Source organism: Amphiprion ocellaris, chromosome 23 (genome assembly GCF_022539595.1).
Source record: "Amphiprion ocellaris isolate individual 3 ecotype Okinawa chromosome 23, ASM2253959v1, whole genome shotgun sequence".
Lineage (NCBI taxonomy): Eukaryota > Metazoa > Chordata > Actinopteri > Pomacentridae > Amphiprion > Amphiprion ocellaris.
This window is the reverse complement of record NC_072788.1, coordinates 700456-719112: the sequence shown is the minus strand read 5'-3', so window position 1 is coordinate 719112 and position 18657 is coordinate 700456. Positions and strand designations below refer to the sequence as shown.

General features: G+C 37.7%; 1 protein-coding gene across 1 annotated transcript in view; it reads right to left on the bottom strand.

The window, feature by feature from the left end:
* Positions 1-18657, bottom strand: part of dysf (dysferlin, limb girdle muscular dystrophy 2B (autosomal recessive)) — a 135488-nt gene that overhangs the window by 56389 nt on the left and 60442 nt on the right. The window contains exons 34-37 of the mRNA XM_055007930.1: positions 17729-17830; positions 16514-16675; positions 9185-9359; positions 7742-7815 (exon numbers count right to left, since the gene is read on the bottom strand). Of these exons, the coding sequence (XP_054863905.1) occupies positions 7742-7815; positions 9185-9359; positions 16514-16675; positions 17729-17830 (513 nt within the window). The remainder of the gene's footprint in view (positions 1-7741; positions 7816-9184; positions 9360-16513; positions 16676-17728; positions 17831-18657) is intronic.

The following is an 18657-nucleotide window of genomic DNA, read 5'->3' as shown; positions in this document are numbered from 1 at the left end:
TAAACTGATCGCTATCAGCTTTACTGAGCATGAAAACGATCCTTTGTTTATGTCCTTCTAATACTACATTTACCCTCTAATACTACATTTACCCTCTAAACACTACATTTACCCTCTAAACACTTCATTTACCCTCTAAACACTACATTTACCCTCTAATACTACATTTACCCTCTAAACACTACATTTACCCTTTAAACACTACATTTACCCTCTAATACTACATTTACCCTCCAACACTACATTTACCCTCTAAACACTACATTTACCCTCTAAACACTACATTTACCCTCTAATACTACATTCACCCTCTAAACACTACATTTACCCTTTAAACACTACATTTACCCTCTAATACTACATTTACCCTCTAATACTACATTTACCCTCTAAACACTACATTTACCCTCTAAACACTACATTTACCCTCTAATACTACATTTACCCTCTAGTAGTACATTTACCCTCTAATACTACATTTACCCTCTAATACTACATTTACCCTCCAACACTACATTTACCCTCTAAACACTACATTTACCCTCTAAACACTACATTTACCCTCTAATACTACATTCACCCTCTAAACACTACATTTACCCTTTAAACACTACATTTACCCTCTAATACTACATTTACCCTCTAATACTACATTTACCCTCTAAACACTACATTTACCCTCTAAACACTACATTTACCCTCTAATACTACATTTACCCTCTAATACTACATTTACCCTCTAATACTACATTTACCCTCTAAACAGTACATTTACCCTCTAATACTACATTTACCCTCTAAACACTACATTTACCCTTTAAACACTACATTCACCCTCTAATACTACATTTACCCTCCAACTCTACATTTACCCTCCAACTCTACATTTACCCTCTAATACTACATTTACCCTCTAATACTACATTTACCCTCTAATACTACATTTACCCTCTAAACAGTACATTTACCCTCTAATACTACATTTACCCTCTAAACACTACATTTACCCTTTAAACACTACATTCACCCTCTAATACTACATTTACCCTCCAACTCTACATTTACCCTCCAACTCTACATTTACCCTCCAACTCTACATTTACCCTCTAATACTACATTTACCCTCCAACACTACATTTACCCTCTAACACTACATTTCAGACAGTGTTCTACTGGATATTCACAAGGTTCCTGATGCACTTGGAGCATTGTCTGGGAAAATGTTATCAGATTTGGACTAATGATTCCTAATGAGAATAAAACGTGACAAGAAAGAAGAAAGAGGAGAATGTGCAGAAGGAATAAACAAAAAGAGGATTAAGAGATTTGTGTAAAAGGAAAACAATAGATACAGGAAGGCTACAAGGGAAGGAGCTGAGGAAGGAGTCGTAGATGAAAAAACACAGAGCCGTCCTGAGGGAATAATGAGGACGACTAACGAGGAACAGACTACAGGTGTTTGTTTATACACACTGTAACACACACTCATATACAGTAACACAAACACACACAGAAGCCGCGGGGTCTGTCCTGGAGATCATCCACAGTAGCAGAGGGATGGGATCACATTTTCCTCCTCAGTGATCTCCAGACAGAGGTGAGAGGAGAAGACAAGGAAAGGACAGAAAGAGAAAGGAGGATCAAAGAAGAGAATATATAAGATGTAAATATGAGAGCATATTAAAGAGGACAGAAATAAGAAAAGGGCAGGAGAAACCAGGAGGTGAGGAAAAAGGTTTAGCAAGGAAAAATGCTCCAAGGGGTGAAAATAAAAGAGGAGAAAGTTGACAAGAAGAAAAGAGGAAAGTGGAGAATAAATATGGGTGACGGAGGAGAAACATGGCAGACAAAAGTTTCTTTCAGACTCATTTCCATTAATCTGATGGAATCTAAACACGTCGCATGAACCCTGCTCAGTTTCTGTAAAAGTCTCAGCTGCAATCTTACCAGGAAAAGTGACAAACTCCATGCTGTGTGGAGCGATTTGGGGAAAACTTTGTCCATATTTCAGGTCCTATATCGTTCCAAAAACTTCACAGACTGAGCTAAAGACAGCTTGTTTGTTCATTAACGTTGACAGAAATAAAACTTTACTGCGATGAAGGTCAGACTAATGAGACTCTCCAATTTTGAGCTGAAGTTTAGTTTGTCGCTTCCAGTTGTTTCCTCTGCATATATTAAATACCTGCCACACTGGACTGTGAAGATTGTTGTATGTTACCACTGAAAAAAACCTGAGAAGTCATTTTAAAGAGTCAATATCTCCAGAAATAGAACTCTCACAGCCATGAAATTTAGTGAGGACATAGAATAGTTTCTATAATAACTGGCCCTTGAAAATGGAAAAAAAGTGAAAAATCTTCCAACCAGGCTGGTATTGTGTCTCCATAAAGTTCCTCTAAGTGTCTATAAATGGATGGATCCATATTTCTACTAAAATCCAGTCTTTGGTCGACATTTCACCAACTTTTGAAGCGCTAACATCAGTAGAATCTGATGTGTGATAAATATAACAAGACAAGATCCTGGTCCCATAATATCTCATAATTGTCCTTAATGACTTGAAACATCCAAAATGCCTTAAAATGCGCAAAAATGATTCAAAAACATTCAAAAAAATCAAAGAATGATTCAAAATTGTCCAAAAATGATTCAAAAATGTCCTAAAATGATTTAGAATTGTTCGAAATTGCTCCAAATCTGCCCCAAATTACTCAACAATGTGTCTGAAATTACTCAAAATTGTCCAAATTAACAATAATGAATAATTATTGGCCACTGAAAATGGGGGAAAAAAGTGCCTAATCTTTAGTCAACGGTGGTTTTATGTCTCCATAAAGTTCCTGTAAGTGCATATAAATGGATGGATCCATATTTCTACTAAAATCCAGTCTTTGGTCGACATTTCACCAACTGTTGAGGCTCTAATATCAGTAGAAACTCTGGTCCAAGTATGACAAGACAAAGATCCAGTTTTTTGCTATTTTGAGAAAATGCTGATGTGGACTCATTGGTTGGAAACAAAAACTGGGGGAAGTGGAGAAGAAAAAAGGACGTTTGGCAAAGAAGGGAAACTGAGGAGGATAAAAGAAGAGGTGAAGGACGTCAAAGAGAAGCAGCGGGAGTCCAGAACAGAAGTCTTGAATCATTTTTCTCAGACAGAAGAAGCTGACAGGAATCACGAGTTTGGAATTCTTTCCCCAAAACGCAGAAGTCCTCTGCAGATTCTCTGTCTTTAACCGTTACTTCAGAGTTCTTAACAGGGCCAATCTGGTGGTTTTCCATGTTGTAGCTCATTACATTCAAACCATGAGCACTTAAACATTACTGCAGAACATTTTCCAAGGCCTGCCATACTGTCTTCACTGATTTCTGACCAGGCTGCCACTGGTTTTACATAATTACAGTGCAGAGTAAATACCGACCAGCAGAGACAACTCTTTAATCCTTTGTTTATGTTAGAGGAATGCTTTCTCATTTTGGCAAGTATGATATTTACGTTCTTATCAAGAGTTAGATGACAAAGTAAATCCCAGTCTACATGCTCCAGAGTGTCAGAGCTGCAGATATGCCACAAACTGTTCAAAACTAAACAACTAAACCTTTTATGATGTGATTATGGTAAAGCTTTGGGTACATTTAGGCACCAAAACCTAAAGGGGAGGTCATAGTTTGGGTTAAAATCGGTGCTTTGGTAACGTATGAGGACCTTTGGTTTTCATGGTTACTATAATAAACAACATTCCAATGTTTTGGCAAACCCATCCATCAACCCCAACCTCGGTCCAGTCTCACATCAAATGTGTAACAGAAAGACACAAAACGACAAAAACGAGACACAAAATGAAAAAAACAAGACAAAATGATGAAAACGAGACAAAATGATAAAAACGAGACATAAAATGACAAAAACAAGACAAAACGATAAAAACGAGACATAAAATGACAAAAACAAGACACAAAATGATAAAAATGAGACATAAAACGACAAAAACAAGACAAAATGATAAAAACGAGACATAAAATGACAAAAACAAGACACAAAATAATAAAAACGAGACATAAAATGACAAAAACAAGATACACAATGAAAAAACGAGACAAATGGCAAAAACAAGACACAAAATGACACAAAATTGTCGTTTTGCCCTTTAATGTGTTTTCTACCATTAAGTTAAGATGTGAAACAATATTTTTTAAAGTCAAACTGTGTCAAGATCAGGTAGAACATTCAGGACACTGAAAAACACAGGAAATGCACCATCACCATCTATTCAGCACAGTAATGACTTGAGTTTTTAGTGTTTTTTTCAGTGGTTTCGGAGACCACAGTTTGATGACGGTGCATTCCTCAGAGTCCCTCCAGTCCTCATTGTGATTACACAAGGATAACTGTGGTCTGTTTAGTATTTATAGGGCTGCATTATTTACGTTTGCCCCCTCAACAGAACCTCATGTGGTCTGCCAAAGCAATGAGGCCAAATTATGTCGTCTCCTAATTCTATACAAGCCTTCGTTCACTAATATACACACAGAAACCACTTAATAAACCACAGCAGTGTGTGTATGGCAGCTTGTTTTGGTGCTTTTACAGACTGCATTTTCTCAGTAATTGACTTTACGTGCTCTTCAAAGACAAATCTTTAGTTGAAAAACCTCAGCTGATATGGTCATGAAACACGTTTAATCATCAGATGGGGCAAAGTTCGAATGAAACACAATAAAATAGTTTGTTGTTGGACGTCTGGAGCTGTACGGGGAACTTTGAAACATCAACTGGTTTTCTTTCTGACATTTTGAATCTATTAAAGGCCTTCAAATGGAGCTACAGCGGTCATTTACCTACATAGGATCATAAAACTATGGACCATTCAGGTGTTTTGGGTCTCCAACTCTGTATCTCCCATATGCCATTTGGGAATTTTAGCTTTTTAGCATTTTTTCCGTTAGGGGTTTATTTCCAGTCTTGTCAAAATTCCCACACATCAGAGTCTACTGATGTTAGAGCCTCAAAAGTTGATGAAATGTCGACCAAAGACTGGATTTTTAGTAGGAAAAATGGATCCATCCATATATATACACTTACAGGAACTTTCTGAGGACAGAATACCAACCTTAATTAAAAATGTTGCACTTTTTTTTGTCCATTTTCAAAGGCCAGTTATTAAAAATATGTCCTCTGCTGGATTCTTTCAATCATTTGGATCTGCTAGAAACTATTCTGTCCGAGTCATCACTAAATTTCAAGGCTGTGGGAGTTTTATTTCCGGAGATATTAAACCTTTTAAACAGCAAAACAAAATATTTCACAGAAATTAGTTTTGGGTCCCAAACAGCAATGAAGTAAACTCTGAACTAAATGGTACAACAACATTCTCCTGAGTTCTGTCTGTTCCCAGTCTCTTTTCTATGTAATGACTGTGTCCAATAACTTCTCAACCTGTTCAGTCATCTATCCATGCTCTTAATGCCTTGGCCAAGAGCTTTGGCAATGACACAAACATTCTGTTCTGCAAACTTTGCTGCTTCAGTTTTTGTTGTGGTGATCCACATTGTTTCTGTACTACTGTGAGGACTTAACGAAAGTATTTTATTAAAGTGCAAAGATTTTCCTTGACATAAAAATGAACACAGAATCACACAGAAACCAGTTTTTAGTCAAGTCACACTGAATTGTAAGAGCAGACTCATAGCTAAAAAAAAAATAGAAGGAGCAACAGTCTTGTTTGCACTGGTCACCTCCAAAGATCAAAACTTGTGCAGTCTCATCACTATACTTCAAAATGGCCTCACCATTTTGGCCTGAAAGAATTATTTACTAGATCATCAAGAACTTCAAGGAGGATAGCTCAACTACAGTGAAGAAATCTTCAGGACGTCCGAGAATCCAGCAAACACCAGGAAGTCTCCTCTTGAAGACATAGCTATGAAATCGTGGTGGGAAGGTGGACAACAACCTACTGTCAAGAAGAAGCCTCTGAGAAAAACATCAAAGAAACACTGAAATTCTGCAGAAACTACAAGGATTTGACAACAGAAGACAGTTTGACTGACAGACGTCTGGAATCGACTGTCTGGAGAAGAGAAGGTAAACGCTGCCATGAGTCCTGAATCGTCCTAACATCCTGAGACCATCCATGTGTCGGCTCACTCACAATCCTGCCCAAAACAAAGCTGTGAATAAAGAACAGCAGCAAAATGTCCTTCAAGAAGTACTTAAGCCATGGATCCATGGAGCAGCTGGTGAAGATCTGGGCATTTTCTAGCATGATGGAGCATCAAAGTGATGACAAGTGTCTCAGAGGTCGTCACGCTTAAGTTTTGGATTTGTGGCCAGGAAACGCCCCAGATTTTAATCAGATTAAAATCTGCCAATCTTTTGTTGATCCTCATAAAGCAGGAAGACAAGCTGAAGTCCACAAATTGTGATAAGAACAGTTTAGGCTAGAATGGATCACATTCTGTCAGAAAAGTCTCTTCAATCTCAAACACTAAACCAGAAAAGTTGGCAAAACACAAAGTTTGAGTCATTGACAAAACTTCTGGCCTTGACTGTAGTTTTGTGACTGTATTGGTGAGTTTCAGGCTCGTGTTTGATGGAACTATCGGCTTCTGTGTTCATGAACTCAGCTGTCTACTCCACTGTGTGCTATACAGCTACAATCAGAAGAGCATCTTTAGGTTTGAAGTCTGTTTTCTAGCATTTCTAGCAAATATTACACGTGTAACTGAACTACTAAACTGCAACACGCCTCCTGTATTGACACACATATGCCGCTGTTAAATGCGCCACTAAATCTTCTAAAAACGTCTCTTTCCGTATTTGTTTTCCCAACAATGTGCAGTTTTGTCTGCATTATCCTTAACACGAGGGTTTGTTTATGATAAAATGTATGATGTGCATCCAAAACTGAAAGGAAGAAAGAAAGAAAGAAAGACTGGAGAATGGAGGACAGAAAACTTAAAGTCTTATACTTGGAGAAAAGTTAATGATTGGTGACGAGCGCGGGTCTTGTGGTCGTCGCGGCAACCACCGACCACAGAGACGGTTGCCATGTCATCATGTCAGAACATGTTTATTTATGCTGCTGCTGGTACCGCTGAACACACACATACATACACACACACACACACACACACACACACACCACACACTCCCTGTGGAAAGATGAGTGTTTCATACTTGCCCTTTACATTTATTGGTCATAACACTCCACGCCCCGAAAAAAAAGCTCACATTCATACGAAGAAACACACGGACAAACAACAGAAATGTCACCACACACACGCACGCACGCACGCACGCACGCACGCACGCACGCACGCACGCACGCACGCACGCACGCACGCACGCACGCACGCACACACACACAGCTCATACTGCATTATCAGGTATCAGACCACTGACTGTAATGAACAACACCTGGAGGAGAAACTTTCAGCTGAAGGTTTCTGAAAGCTTTCAGTGAATTTGATTCCTTCAGTAAATGTGATCAATGTGATTTATTGATTATTAATGAGGATGGTGATTTGATTTAAGCTGCATAGTGTCTAAGACTTTTATTTTTTAGGTCAGTGTTTGTTGACAGAATCTGAAATCTGCGCTCCTGCATTTTATTAAGTGCTTTAATTGGACAAGCTGGAAAAGATCCCTCTCAATTCTATTACTGTATTATTATTGTTATTATTCTGTTTGTTGTAGTACTTTCTATTTGTATAAATGATTAACAGACGGCTTTACCTGGTCGGGTACTAGAGGTTGCTCATCATCAATGTCAATAAAAACTTCTCCTGAAATCAGCTGGGGCATCTCACCTGTAAATAAACAAACAGCACAAATTTTAAAACATTTAACATGAATTGTCTTCCTGGATTAGAGGTGTGTTTATCTTAAAGATCAGGTTCAACATTTTTAACTTCTTGGTATCGGTTTTAACCTAACCTCAATCCCTTGTTTATTTTTGCTAATTTTAAACAGTTTTCCTGATCAACAATAAGCATTATCAATTATTAATCCTAATCAATGCTAGTTTCTATCTAGAGGTCATTAAGCACCACAGAAGTCTTTGTCATGGTGCCCAATGCTAGCTAACAATGCTCTCTGTCTGTAGTCTGAGTGACGCCTCCTCTAGTCTCTACAGTATTAAACAGGAAGAGGCTCCACCTGGTGGAACAACCAGGAACTACAGCTAAAGAAAATCTTGTCAAAAATGACCCAAAACCTGTCCAGGTTTATGCAAAATCTGTCCAAAAAAACTGAAAACTTTTCTAAAATGACCAAAAGCTTGTTCAGAATGACTCAAAATGAAGCCAAAAAGACTGTCCAAGACTGCTCAGAATTAGTCTAAAAGGACTTACAACTTGTCCATAATAACTTAAAAATTCTCCTAAAGGACTCAAAATAACTTGAAACTAGTCCAACATGTCTAGAAACTTGCTAGCTAAACTCCCACAACGCTCTCTGCTTTAACATGAACTGTAGTCTGAGTGATGCCTCCTCTGGTTTCTACAGGATAAAACAGGAAGAGGCTCCACCTGGTGGAACAAACGGGAACTACAGCCAATCTACAACACATTTACTGACATGCATGTAGAGAATGCAGGTTTTGTCCATCGTCTGGAAAAAACCTTCAGAGCTTTACAACAAGGTTCCTCACCACTTTGGAGTGGAGAAGGAAATAAATTTTTTCTGGGTGTATTGCACTGAAAGCATTTTAATAACTGTACACCTGAAGTATGTATAATCAGGAAGATGGTATCAGACTGGGACTCTATTGGCAGATAATAAATAATAAAGGACAGATTGGGGCGGCTGTGGCTCAGGTGGTAGAGCAGGTCGTCCAATGATCGAAGGGTCGACGTTTCGATTCCCTCTCTGTCCTAGTCATGTGCTGTTGTGTCCTTGGGCAAGACACTTTACCCACCTGGCCTCCAGTGCTGCTACTCACACTGGGGTATGAATGCATTCTGAATGTTGGTGGTGGTCGGAGGGGCCGTTGGCGCAGATTGTCAGCCACGCTTCCGTCAGTCTGCCCCAGGGCAGCTGTGGCTACAAATGTAGTTTACCACCGCTGAGTGAGAATGTGTGAGTGAATGAATAATGGATTCATTGTGAAGCGCTTTGAGTGCCTTGAAAAGCGCTATATAAATCTAATCATTACTATTATATTATTATGTGTCTTACGTCTCCATCCGTCATCCTCCTCATCCTCCACAGCTTGATCCTCCTCCTGATCGAGCCGGTACTCCACCAGAGACCGGATGGTGCACTGACCGACCACCGGCTTCCTCCCAAACTGACGGTTGTCGATGACTTTGATGATGATCGGCGGCATGTAGAGCTCCTCACGGGGAAGTCTCTGTGGAGACAGAAACAGAAAGGAAAAGGTACTGATGAAGAAAACATAGGAGGTCCTCGACTTACATCAGAGTTCCGTTCTTACGGATCTACGTAAGTCGATTTTCACCGTAAGTCGGAACTCCGGTGAAAACGTAAACAAAGTTGTTCCATGCATCACAATATTGATCAGTTCCTCATAAAGTCATGAATACCAACGACTTTCATTAATTTATGAATCATTTTACTAGAAGATAACAGAATATGTTGACCTGCTTTTACAACGTGACCCATGTTGGTAGGTGTTTCTTCCTGTTCCCAGCGTTTTATTCTATCTAATTTCACTTCCATGGAGACGACTTTCCTTTTTTTCCAAGCATCAGAAGAGTCTGACTTATGTTGGGAGCCATAATGAAGGACAAAAAGTTAGTGAATGTAGCACAATCCAAGGTGGTATACAATCTGAGAATGGAAACAAAACCGTCTGATAGCACCGTGACGACGTACTCCTCCGCTCCACTAGTCAACTAGTTCTACGTAACCAGTTCTGATGTAACGCTGTAGGTCGAGGACGTCGTAAACCGAGGACTTCCTGTGCTACTGTGGGGTTTAGCTAACAACGGCCACCACGATAAAGACTTCTGTGAAAGTAATGGCTACTCTAAGACAACAGGGCACAACAAATAAATACTTTTATTATGCATCGATTGTTATTCTGGAACTTATCTGAGCAGGTTTCTACTATTTGGGGATCTGGATCAATGACAGCTTCATTTAGAGCATATTGAGCACTTGTTGAAAAAACTAAAGGTTTGGTGGGGTTTTTATGACTGGTTCTTGTTGTGCTAATGTGTTCTAACCAGTTCTGATGAAACAACAAAATGCTACAGGTGGAGGACTTCGTAAACCGAGGACTTCCTACATAAAAGACAGACGTTCAGTCAGAGCTGCATTTCACTCCCTACCTCTGCACTGTCAACATATTTCCTGTTGTTTTAACCATTTTTTTCAGTCCAATCAATTGGTTTTTAAAACATACTTTCACCTTCGCTGTCAGGTTTTTCCAGTGCGTTTTACAGGATATTTATTTTTTACAGTGTAATTGGTTATGCCACCTGCCTGCCTGATGCTGATTGGCTCTGACTGCTGACTGTCTAAAGCTGATTGGTCACGCCTTGGCGACCGTCCAATCAGAGCATCATTACACCTTCGCAGACCGCTTTTAGAAGAAATGACTGAATCCACTGAGATTGGATGTTTGTGAAGAAATCAGGGCACAAACGTCGCTTTGAGTAAAGATCTCTGTTTAAAACAACTTCCTGCATCACAAAAAGCAATGTTCACTTTAAATAACACAAAGCTGGTGTCAGCTTCTGCATGAAAACGTGAAACGGTTCAAACATCAACATAACAAGTGTATAAAAGCCATTAATAAATGTTTTGAACATAGTCATCAAACAAATATGTTTATTTAAAAAGCCTTTTCTGTATCCTGTTAAGTGTTTTAAGTTTTGTATTTATTAATAGAACTTCAATACATTATTTTACTCTCTTAAACTCATGTCCTTCAATTTTAGTCAGTGAATTAACTTATTAACTATTAATTTAACATAAATTGTTTTCTGTCTTTGTAAAACACTTTATAATACTGTTTTGAATTTGACAAAAAATGAGACAAACACGAAACAAAACAAAAAAGAGACAGAAAATTATATTAAAAAGTTACAAAGCAACAAAAAATGAACAAACAACACAAGCGAGACACAAAACGACAAAAAGGATACACAAAACAACAAAAAAAGCGAAACACAAAATGACAAAAAATAGACAAAACGCAATCAAGACAAAAAAAACAAAACAACAAAAGTCTGACAAAAAAATAAACAAACAACACAAGTGAGACAAAAAAACAAGAAAAAACTTGACTGAGAATTTTTTACTGTAAAAACCCCGCTGATTGAACCTTCTATAGGTGTTGTGCAAAACGTTCCAGTCACTCATCTTATATTTCATACGTGTCAGAACACAAACAGACCATCACTCGACCTGCCGGTTGGTGAAAATCTCCCGGTCGCTGTTGATAGTCGAGGTGCTGCAGCTAACGAGTCTGACGTGATGCTGAAGAAGGAAAACAGCCTCGATATGAAGCTTTCTCAGCTTTTACAGCCGCTGCAAACATCTCTCAGATTTAGCCAAAAGGAACAGAGCTGGTAATGTGTTTGACCTCTCTGGCTTTAAAAGGCTTAAGATGCTGAAGTCCCAGTGAACTGAGGGAGCTAACATGAGGCGGTTAGGCTCTTCAAAGGGTTTAGGGAAACTATGCACATGACATTTTCTAATGCCCCTGCGGCATACGAAAACACTTACGCAGTCAACTTAAGACCTTAATATTGTTAACATTAAATGCTTGGCTCTGGGGGTGAAACTTAAAGGAAAAATACGTGCATATTTCCACATTCTAGCGGTGGTCATGAACGGGCCTTAATCTTGTTAACATGAAGCTGCAGGAGCCAAAGAAAGGGGGGGAAGCTATGTTTCCATCCTCCAGTTAAAGCTGTCATAATAAAACACCGAGGTGATCAACTTCAGACCCTAATATTGTTAACATTAAACTCCCGAGCCCGCTTTGGAGCCGCCGTTAGGAAAAATGTGCAAAATATTTCCATATTTCAGCTTCATAAGAAAACACTTAGGTGGAATGCAGCGATGTAAACTCAGTGGAAATATTTTCTCAGAGGTTGTAGGATCCTGCGGTCGGCTTGATGAGCGTAAATGACTGAAAACACTTTGAGAAGAGTGACAGTAAAGTGGAGGTGGGTGGAGAGAAGCTCAGAAAAACCCTCGTTTAAGCTGCTAGAATCAACAGTTTTACATCAGTAATGGATCACATTAGTCCTAAAGAGCGTTTCAGCGTTCTGTCTTTGATCATCACGGTTGAACAGGTGGCACCGAAAGAAGGTTAACTAAACGTGTACAATGACTTTAGTACATTTAATCAGTCCATGCAGAGTTTTACCTTAATACTATGAATATTTTCAAAGTTTCAGGTCCTTTACCCCTCCTGTTGTACTCATTTACAGGCACCAAAAAAATATCGTTTCCTTGTCTGAAAAAAATCCAAAAATTCAGCAAAAAAATCCCCATATTTATGAAAATTTGCAAAACCTTCAGGAAGAAAATTCCAATAAGTCCTTAAAAGTTTCCCTTAAAAGTTTTATTTTAAAAAATCCCCCAAATTTGGCAAGAAAATTCTTGTAAATATTTTCAAAAATGAGTAAAAATCTTCCAAAAAAATCCGAAAAATGTCTAAAGTGATTCCATATATATCAGTAAAACTTCTAATATTTTCTTTAAGAACATTCACATAAAAATCAACCATAATGCAGTGAATTTCACTGGATTTTGATTGATTTTTATGTGAATGTCCTTCAGAAACATTTTTAACATTTCTTTTTTTCCACCAAAAAATCTTCAAAGATTTCCCAAAAATGTTAAAAATGTGAACATCAGAAGTTTCACTGTGAATATATTTTTTTCCCCACATGTTCAAACTTTAAAACGGGTCAGTTTTGACCCGCAGGACGAGACGAGGTTCATAAAAGTGGATCCAGATTTACATTTTTTTAATGGGCTTTTTCCATTATTTCTGGTGTGCTAAAAAGGTCAAAAATGTTCAAAATGACTCAAAAATGATCCAGAACCATTTGAAACTTGTCTAAAATGACTTTAAACTTGTTCAAAAAGACTCCAACATTGACAAAATGACTGAAAACAGTCCAAAAATAGTCAAAAATGTGTCTAAAATGGGTCAAAATTGTGCTAAAGATATAAAAATTGTTCAAAATGATTAAAAACTGTCAAAAATTGGTTTAAAAATTATGCAAAAAATGAAACAAGCCTCAGAACTTCATCAGTCCAGCAGATAGAACCATGACATTTAGGAGGAAAAACACATCTGAGTTCTGGTGAAAACTGACACCAGATCAGTTTTATATCCATCCAGGAGTCTCAGTCTAAATCTTGGCATTTTGAGGTAATTTGGACATTTTTTGCATCAGTTTTAAACAGATGTTTGACAATTTTGAGTCATTTTGTCAATGTTAGAGTCTTTTTGAAAATTTTAAAGTAACTTCAGACAAGCTTTAAATCGTTCTGGATAATTTTTGAGTCAGTTTGGACGATTTTTAACTAGTCTGTCAATTTTTGAGTTATTTTAGACAATTTTCTGAAGTAATGCCCAGTAAATGACAAAAAACGAGATACCAAACAACACAAGACAAGAAAAGCAAGACACAAAATGTCTCAATTTAGATAAAAAGCAAAAAAAAGAGACAAAATCACACAAAATCAGAGAAATTAGTCGAGGAATGCCAAAAAAAAACAGAAACCAAACAAGAAAAACAAGACAGAAAACAGAAAACGAGACAAAAACTGTCCCAAAGACAAACAGAAGAACACAGAACTGATGAAAATGACAGAAGGGAGACGAATAAATGACAAAGACGAGCAGAAAACAAGAAAAAACTGACACAAAATGACCACAAACATCAGTTTTACATCCACTCCAGGAGGCACAATCTAAAGAATAAATCTGGTTTCTGTTCATTTCCTCTATAACCAACTTTGAGCATCAGTATTATGGGATGTATCATAGTTTGAACAGTAAAACTGCAGCAGTTTAATGTCATAGAGTCCTAGAAACAATCATTGGTTCCCTGGATGTGTTTCTGTTTTCTGATAATTCACCAGAGAAAACTTTAAACGGTGCATTGTGGGTAAACTTTCCAGGCTCATATCAGCATGTGTGATAGGTGGTTGGTCAGAACAAGTTCTAGACAATGAAAGGAGCATTTTTACACACAGAAGACACCTGGATCATCTCATAGACATGATTCTTTTTTTGGAAAAATAATTTTCTAATCTTTAGATTTATATTTTGACACCAAATGTGAGATTCTATTCACTGAATTAATTCAAATTCTGATCATTCCTGCAGCATCATTTTCTGCATTGATACCAGGATTAGAAATTATCACTGTTCTTCATAATCTGAGGACAGAAACAGAACAAACTGACAGAACCAGAACTGAACACCATCAGAGGAGAATCTGAAAGACTCTCAGACAAGCTCTGCAAACTGAGATTAAACTGTTCTATAAAGCAAGAGAACACCAAAGTTGTTTCTATATTTCACAGCCATAAGATACAGTCAGCAGAGTCAGAATATGACTGTAGTAGGAAAGCTGAATCAGGTTTGTTTCCATGAAATGTTGTATAGGGAATGAACTTGATTAAACTGACCAAAAGTGGCTAAAAAACTGAAGAAAAGTCTTTGGGAAGTGCGTGATATTTGTCTAAAGCTAACCAACCGTGGTAAAGATCCTGCTGCTGACTTATCTTTCGGTGAGAAAACAGGTTTCTTGTAGACTGTAAATGTGGTTTAGTTGTATAATTGTGTGATTTTTGGTCTGGAGAACTGCTCCCTCATGCTCTCTGGGCGCGTAAACAGACACCAATTGTGAACAAGTTTTCCCTGTAAACCCTAAAAGGTGCTAATTTGTTAGTGTTGTTGTTTCTGTTTCCCCCAGAAGGCCCATTTAATGTTGTCAAAGAGGCTGTAATTCCACTCGAGACAGAAAAGCTGAGCTAACATCCAGCAGCTCTGCCACAGTAGCTCACCCAGAAGGAGCTGGAAGAGCTTCAGGATCCGATACGAGCTGCTCTCTGCTGTTGTTTCCACCTTACTGTACTAGTGTGGCTCACAACAGCTGGCCACTGCAGAGTAAACCGCAGGAAGCTGCAGTTAAGTCTGCTGTTAAGTCTGCTGTTTATGTGGCACCCAAAAGGCCTTTCTTTCAGGAGAGAATAGGTCAGAGCTTACTCATGCAATCTAAGAAATGCTGCTGCAGGAACAGCTGCTTTCTGCTGTGGAAGCTTTGTAAATATAAACACATAAACAGCAGCTTCTGTTGGTTATTTACAGATAAAATTCTGTCCTCAAGCCGCCACTTTATCCACTGAGTGATCTTACTTCATTCTGTTTTGTCCTTTGTCATTGGCTTGTCTTGTGTTGTTTGGTGTCTCATCTTTTTGTCATTTAGAATGCTTTGAGGTCAGTTTTGTCTCTTTGTGACATGAAACTACGATACATCCCATAATACTGATGCTCAAAGTTAGTTATGGAGACAATGAACAAAAATAGATTCAGTGTTTAGACTGTGACACCTGGATGGATATAAAACTGATCTGGTGTCAGTTTTTAGCAGAACTCAGATGTGTTTCTCCTCCTAAATGTCATGGTTCTATCTACTGGACTGATGAAGTTCTGAGTGTCAGAAATTATGGAAAAGTCCATTAAAAGGAAATAAATCTGGACGCACCTCTATGGACTTCAAGGACCTGGAATGTAGTAGGTGAGACTAAACTTAAAGACTGGAAGCAGGAAAGGAGAACGTCGCCTGGAGAACGTTCTAGAGTAGACCCAGTAGGTATAGTTATAGTTGTCGGTAGGTCTACTCTAGAACTTTCTACAGTTGTCGGTAGGTCTACTCTAGAACTTTCTACAGTTGTCGGTAGGTCTACTCTACAACTATAAAGTTGTTGGTAGGTCTACTCCAGAATTTTCTACAGGGGACGTTCTCCTGTATGGACTCAAAATGTTCTAGCATGAAGTCCAACATTTTGTTTGATGGTCTCCCACCTTTGTGCTACTTTTGAACATTTTATGAGTTTTGGTGCGTCTTGGTGAACATTGACAACTTTCCTGGACTCCTAGCTGTCGTATATCAGCTCTTTCTGGGTCGCTGCTGACTGAAGACTTACTACATGCATAATATCTGCTTTATGAGGCATCAAATCCAGTGGAGTTTATGTGTTCGTTCTCCAGTGACTCGGTTTTAAAGCATCCAGTCAGCATTTGTACATCGGCCATGCCCATGATAAAAACTCCACCCTGTCTTTATGTAGCATTAGTAATGTATAGCTGGAAAGTCCCCCTCCCTGCATCTTTACAGCCTTTAGTCTGAGACTTGCAGCAGATTTAAGGGGTCTGCTTGGAAAAAGAGACAGAAGTGAAGCCGGCGTTATTGTTGTCGTGGCGTCGCTGATGAAGATAAACGAGCGAAACAAACCACATCACAGCCTCGTTAGTGCTGATTACACTCTCTCTGTTCTCACCACATCAAGGACCAGCGTGTTGACGTCAAAGTTGGGCTTCTTCTTCACGCTGCGGATGACGCAGCTCTGGACCATGGAGCCTCCACACTCCACCTGCAGGCTGGGAGACGTAACGCTGGCCAGCTGGAAGCTCTTCAGGTTACGGACGCCCCACGCTAACACCTTATGGAAGGAAACATGCAAATAATCCTGTCGTCAGTGAAAATATTCAACATTATTTAACATTTTTAGCTGCCACTTTGGAGCGATTTAAAACAATTTTACAGATTTTCTTCTGTTTTGTTCAATTAAAGATAATGTTATATTGTGTTAACCATAAAAAAACTCATTTATCATTTACATTCACAAGGACTTACACACATTTTATAGTAACTTTACAACCATTTCTGGTCTTTTAAAGCTATTTACTATTGTATACATGATGTTTTTCATGTTTTTACATGGATTTTTCATTAATTTTACAATAAGTAGATTGATAACTTAAAAAAAAAAGCTAAATTATGTATCTAAGGTGAACACAGAAGCTATTCTTTAACAGTTTTTAATGTATTTTAATTTTATATGTTACCCATTTTGTTGATTTTCAGGTAATAACCAGAAAAATCATTCAAAAAAGCGTCACTTACATGTTAACCATAACAAAATGAGACAAAATTGTAGACAATGTCTTCACAGTGGACAGTTTTTGCAGGATTATTATGATTACATTACCACATTACTGTACTAAAGGGATATTATCACGAAAATTACAAATTTTCTTTTACAAAAATGTATTTTTAAAATGGAAATTCAATTATATTTACTGTAGTTTTCTGTCATTGTTTGGCCTATAATATGCAAGCTTCTATTAAATAGCAGCATTTTAAAGCCATTTACCGTTGTATATATGATTTTATCAATTTTTTTAACCTTAAATCTTGATTAAATTACTGAAAGTAAATGAGTAAAAATGACAGTATGCTGTATATGAAGCGCGTACAGTCGTCGTTTGATGCCAGACTAGTATTGTTTTTACAGTGAGAATCATTTACTCCATGACAATGCCATTAAAATTTGAAAAATGGAGAAGCACATCTTAATCACTTATTTTTTTTGATTCACAGTTCGAAGATATTCAACAATAATAACACAAAAAAACCCCACATTTTTTGCATTTAATCTTCTGTTAAAATTGGAGCTAAGCAGTTAGAGCAGTTAGAACAGATCTGGTGTTACCTCGATGGCGGTTCTCTGCAGAACCGGTTTGATTCCCTGAGGAACCATGAAGACGTTGGGTTCTCTCTGAGGGGGCGGGTACGGCAGGTCCGACTCCTCCGGCTGCCAATAGGAACGCAGGACAGTGGCAGGTCAGAGTGACATCATGATAAAAACATGCTGTTTACTGTTAGATAAATACTGATGTTTAGAATGAAGAAATGTTAAATGACAGACTTTAGTACGATCATGTCAGACATGTTTTATGATGTTAACAACACACAGACACAACATTCAAGTTTAAAAATGCACTTTTAAAAGTCAATAAATTAAAATGTTAAGGAATTATCTTTTTACAAAACATCACAGTGTCTCTACACACAAAACATTTAGTCACAGGTATCTGGAACTGAGCAATATAGTATTTTATTTCATGATCAAAACGACAAAAAAACATAAAAACGACAAAATATTACAAACATGAGACACAAAACAACAAAAACGAGACACAAAATGACAAAAAATTAGATAAACGACACAAAACAAAAAAAGAGAAAAAAAAATTGACAAAAAGTTACAAAACACCCAAAAAAAGGTACAAATGACAAAAACAAGACAAAAAAATTACACAAATGAGACCAAAAATGTCAAAAGTAAGAAACAAAACAACAAAAATAGACAAACGACACAAGCGAGACAAAAAACAACAAACGATACACAAAACAACAAATAAAGCAAAATACAAAATGACAAAAATAAGACAAAAACACAAGAAACGCAAAAAAAGGAAACACAAAACGACAAAAACATGAGAGAAACGATAAAAGTCACACAAAAAAATACAAAAATCAACAAAAAGAGACAAAATATGACAAAAACGAGACACAAAAAATGACAAAAGAACAATGAACAATCTAGCATTTTACTTTATGATCCAAGCAACTTGTCAT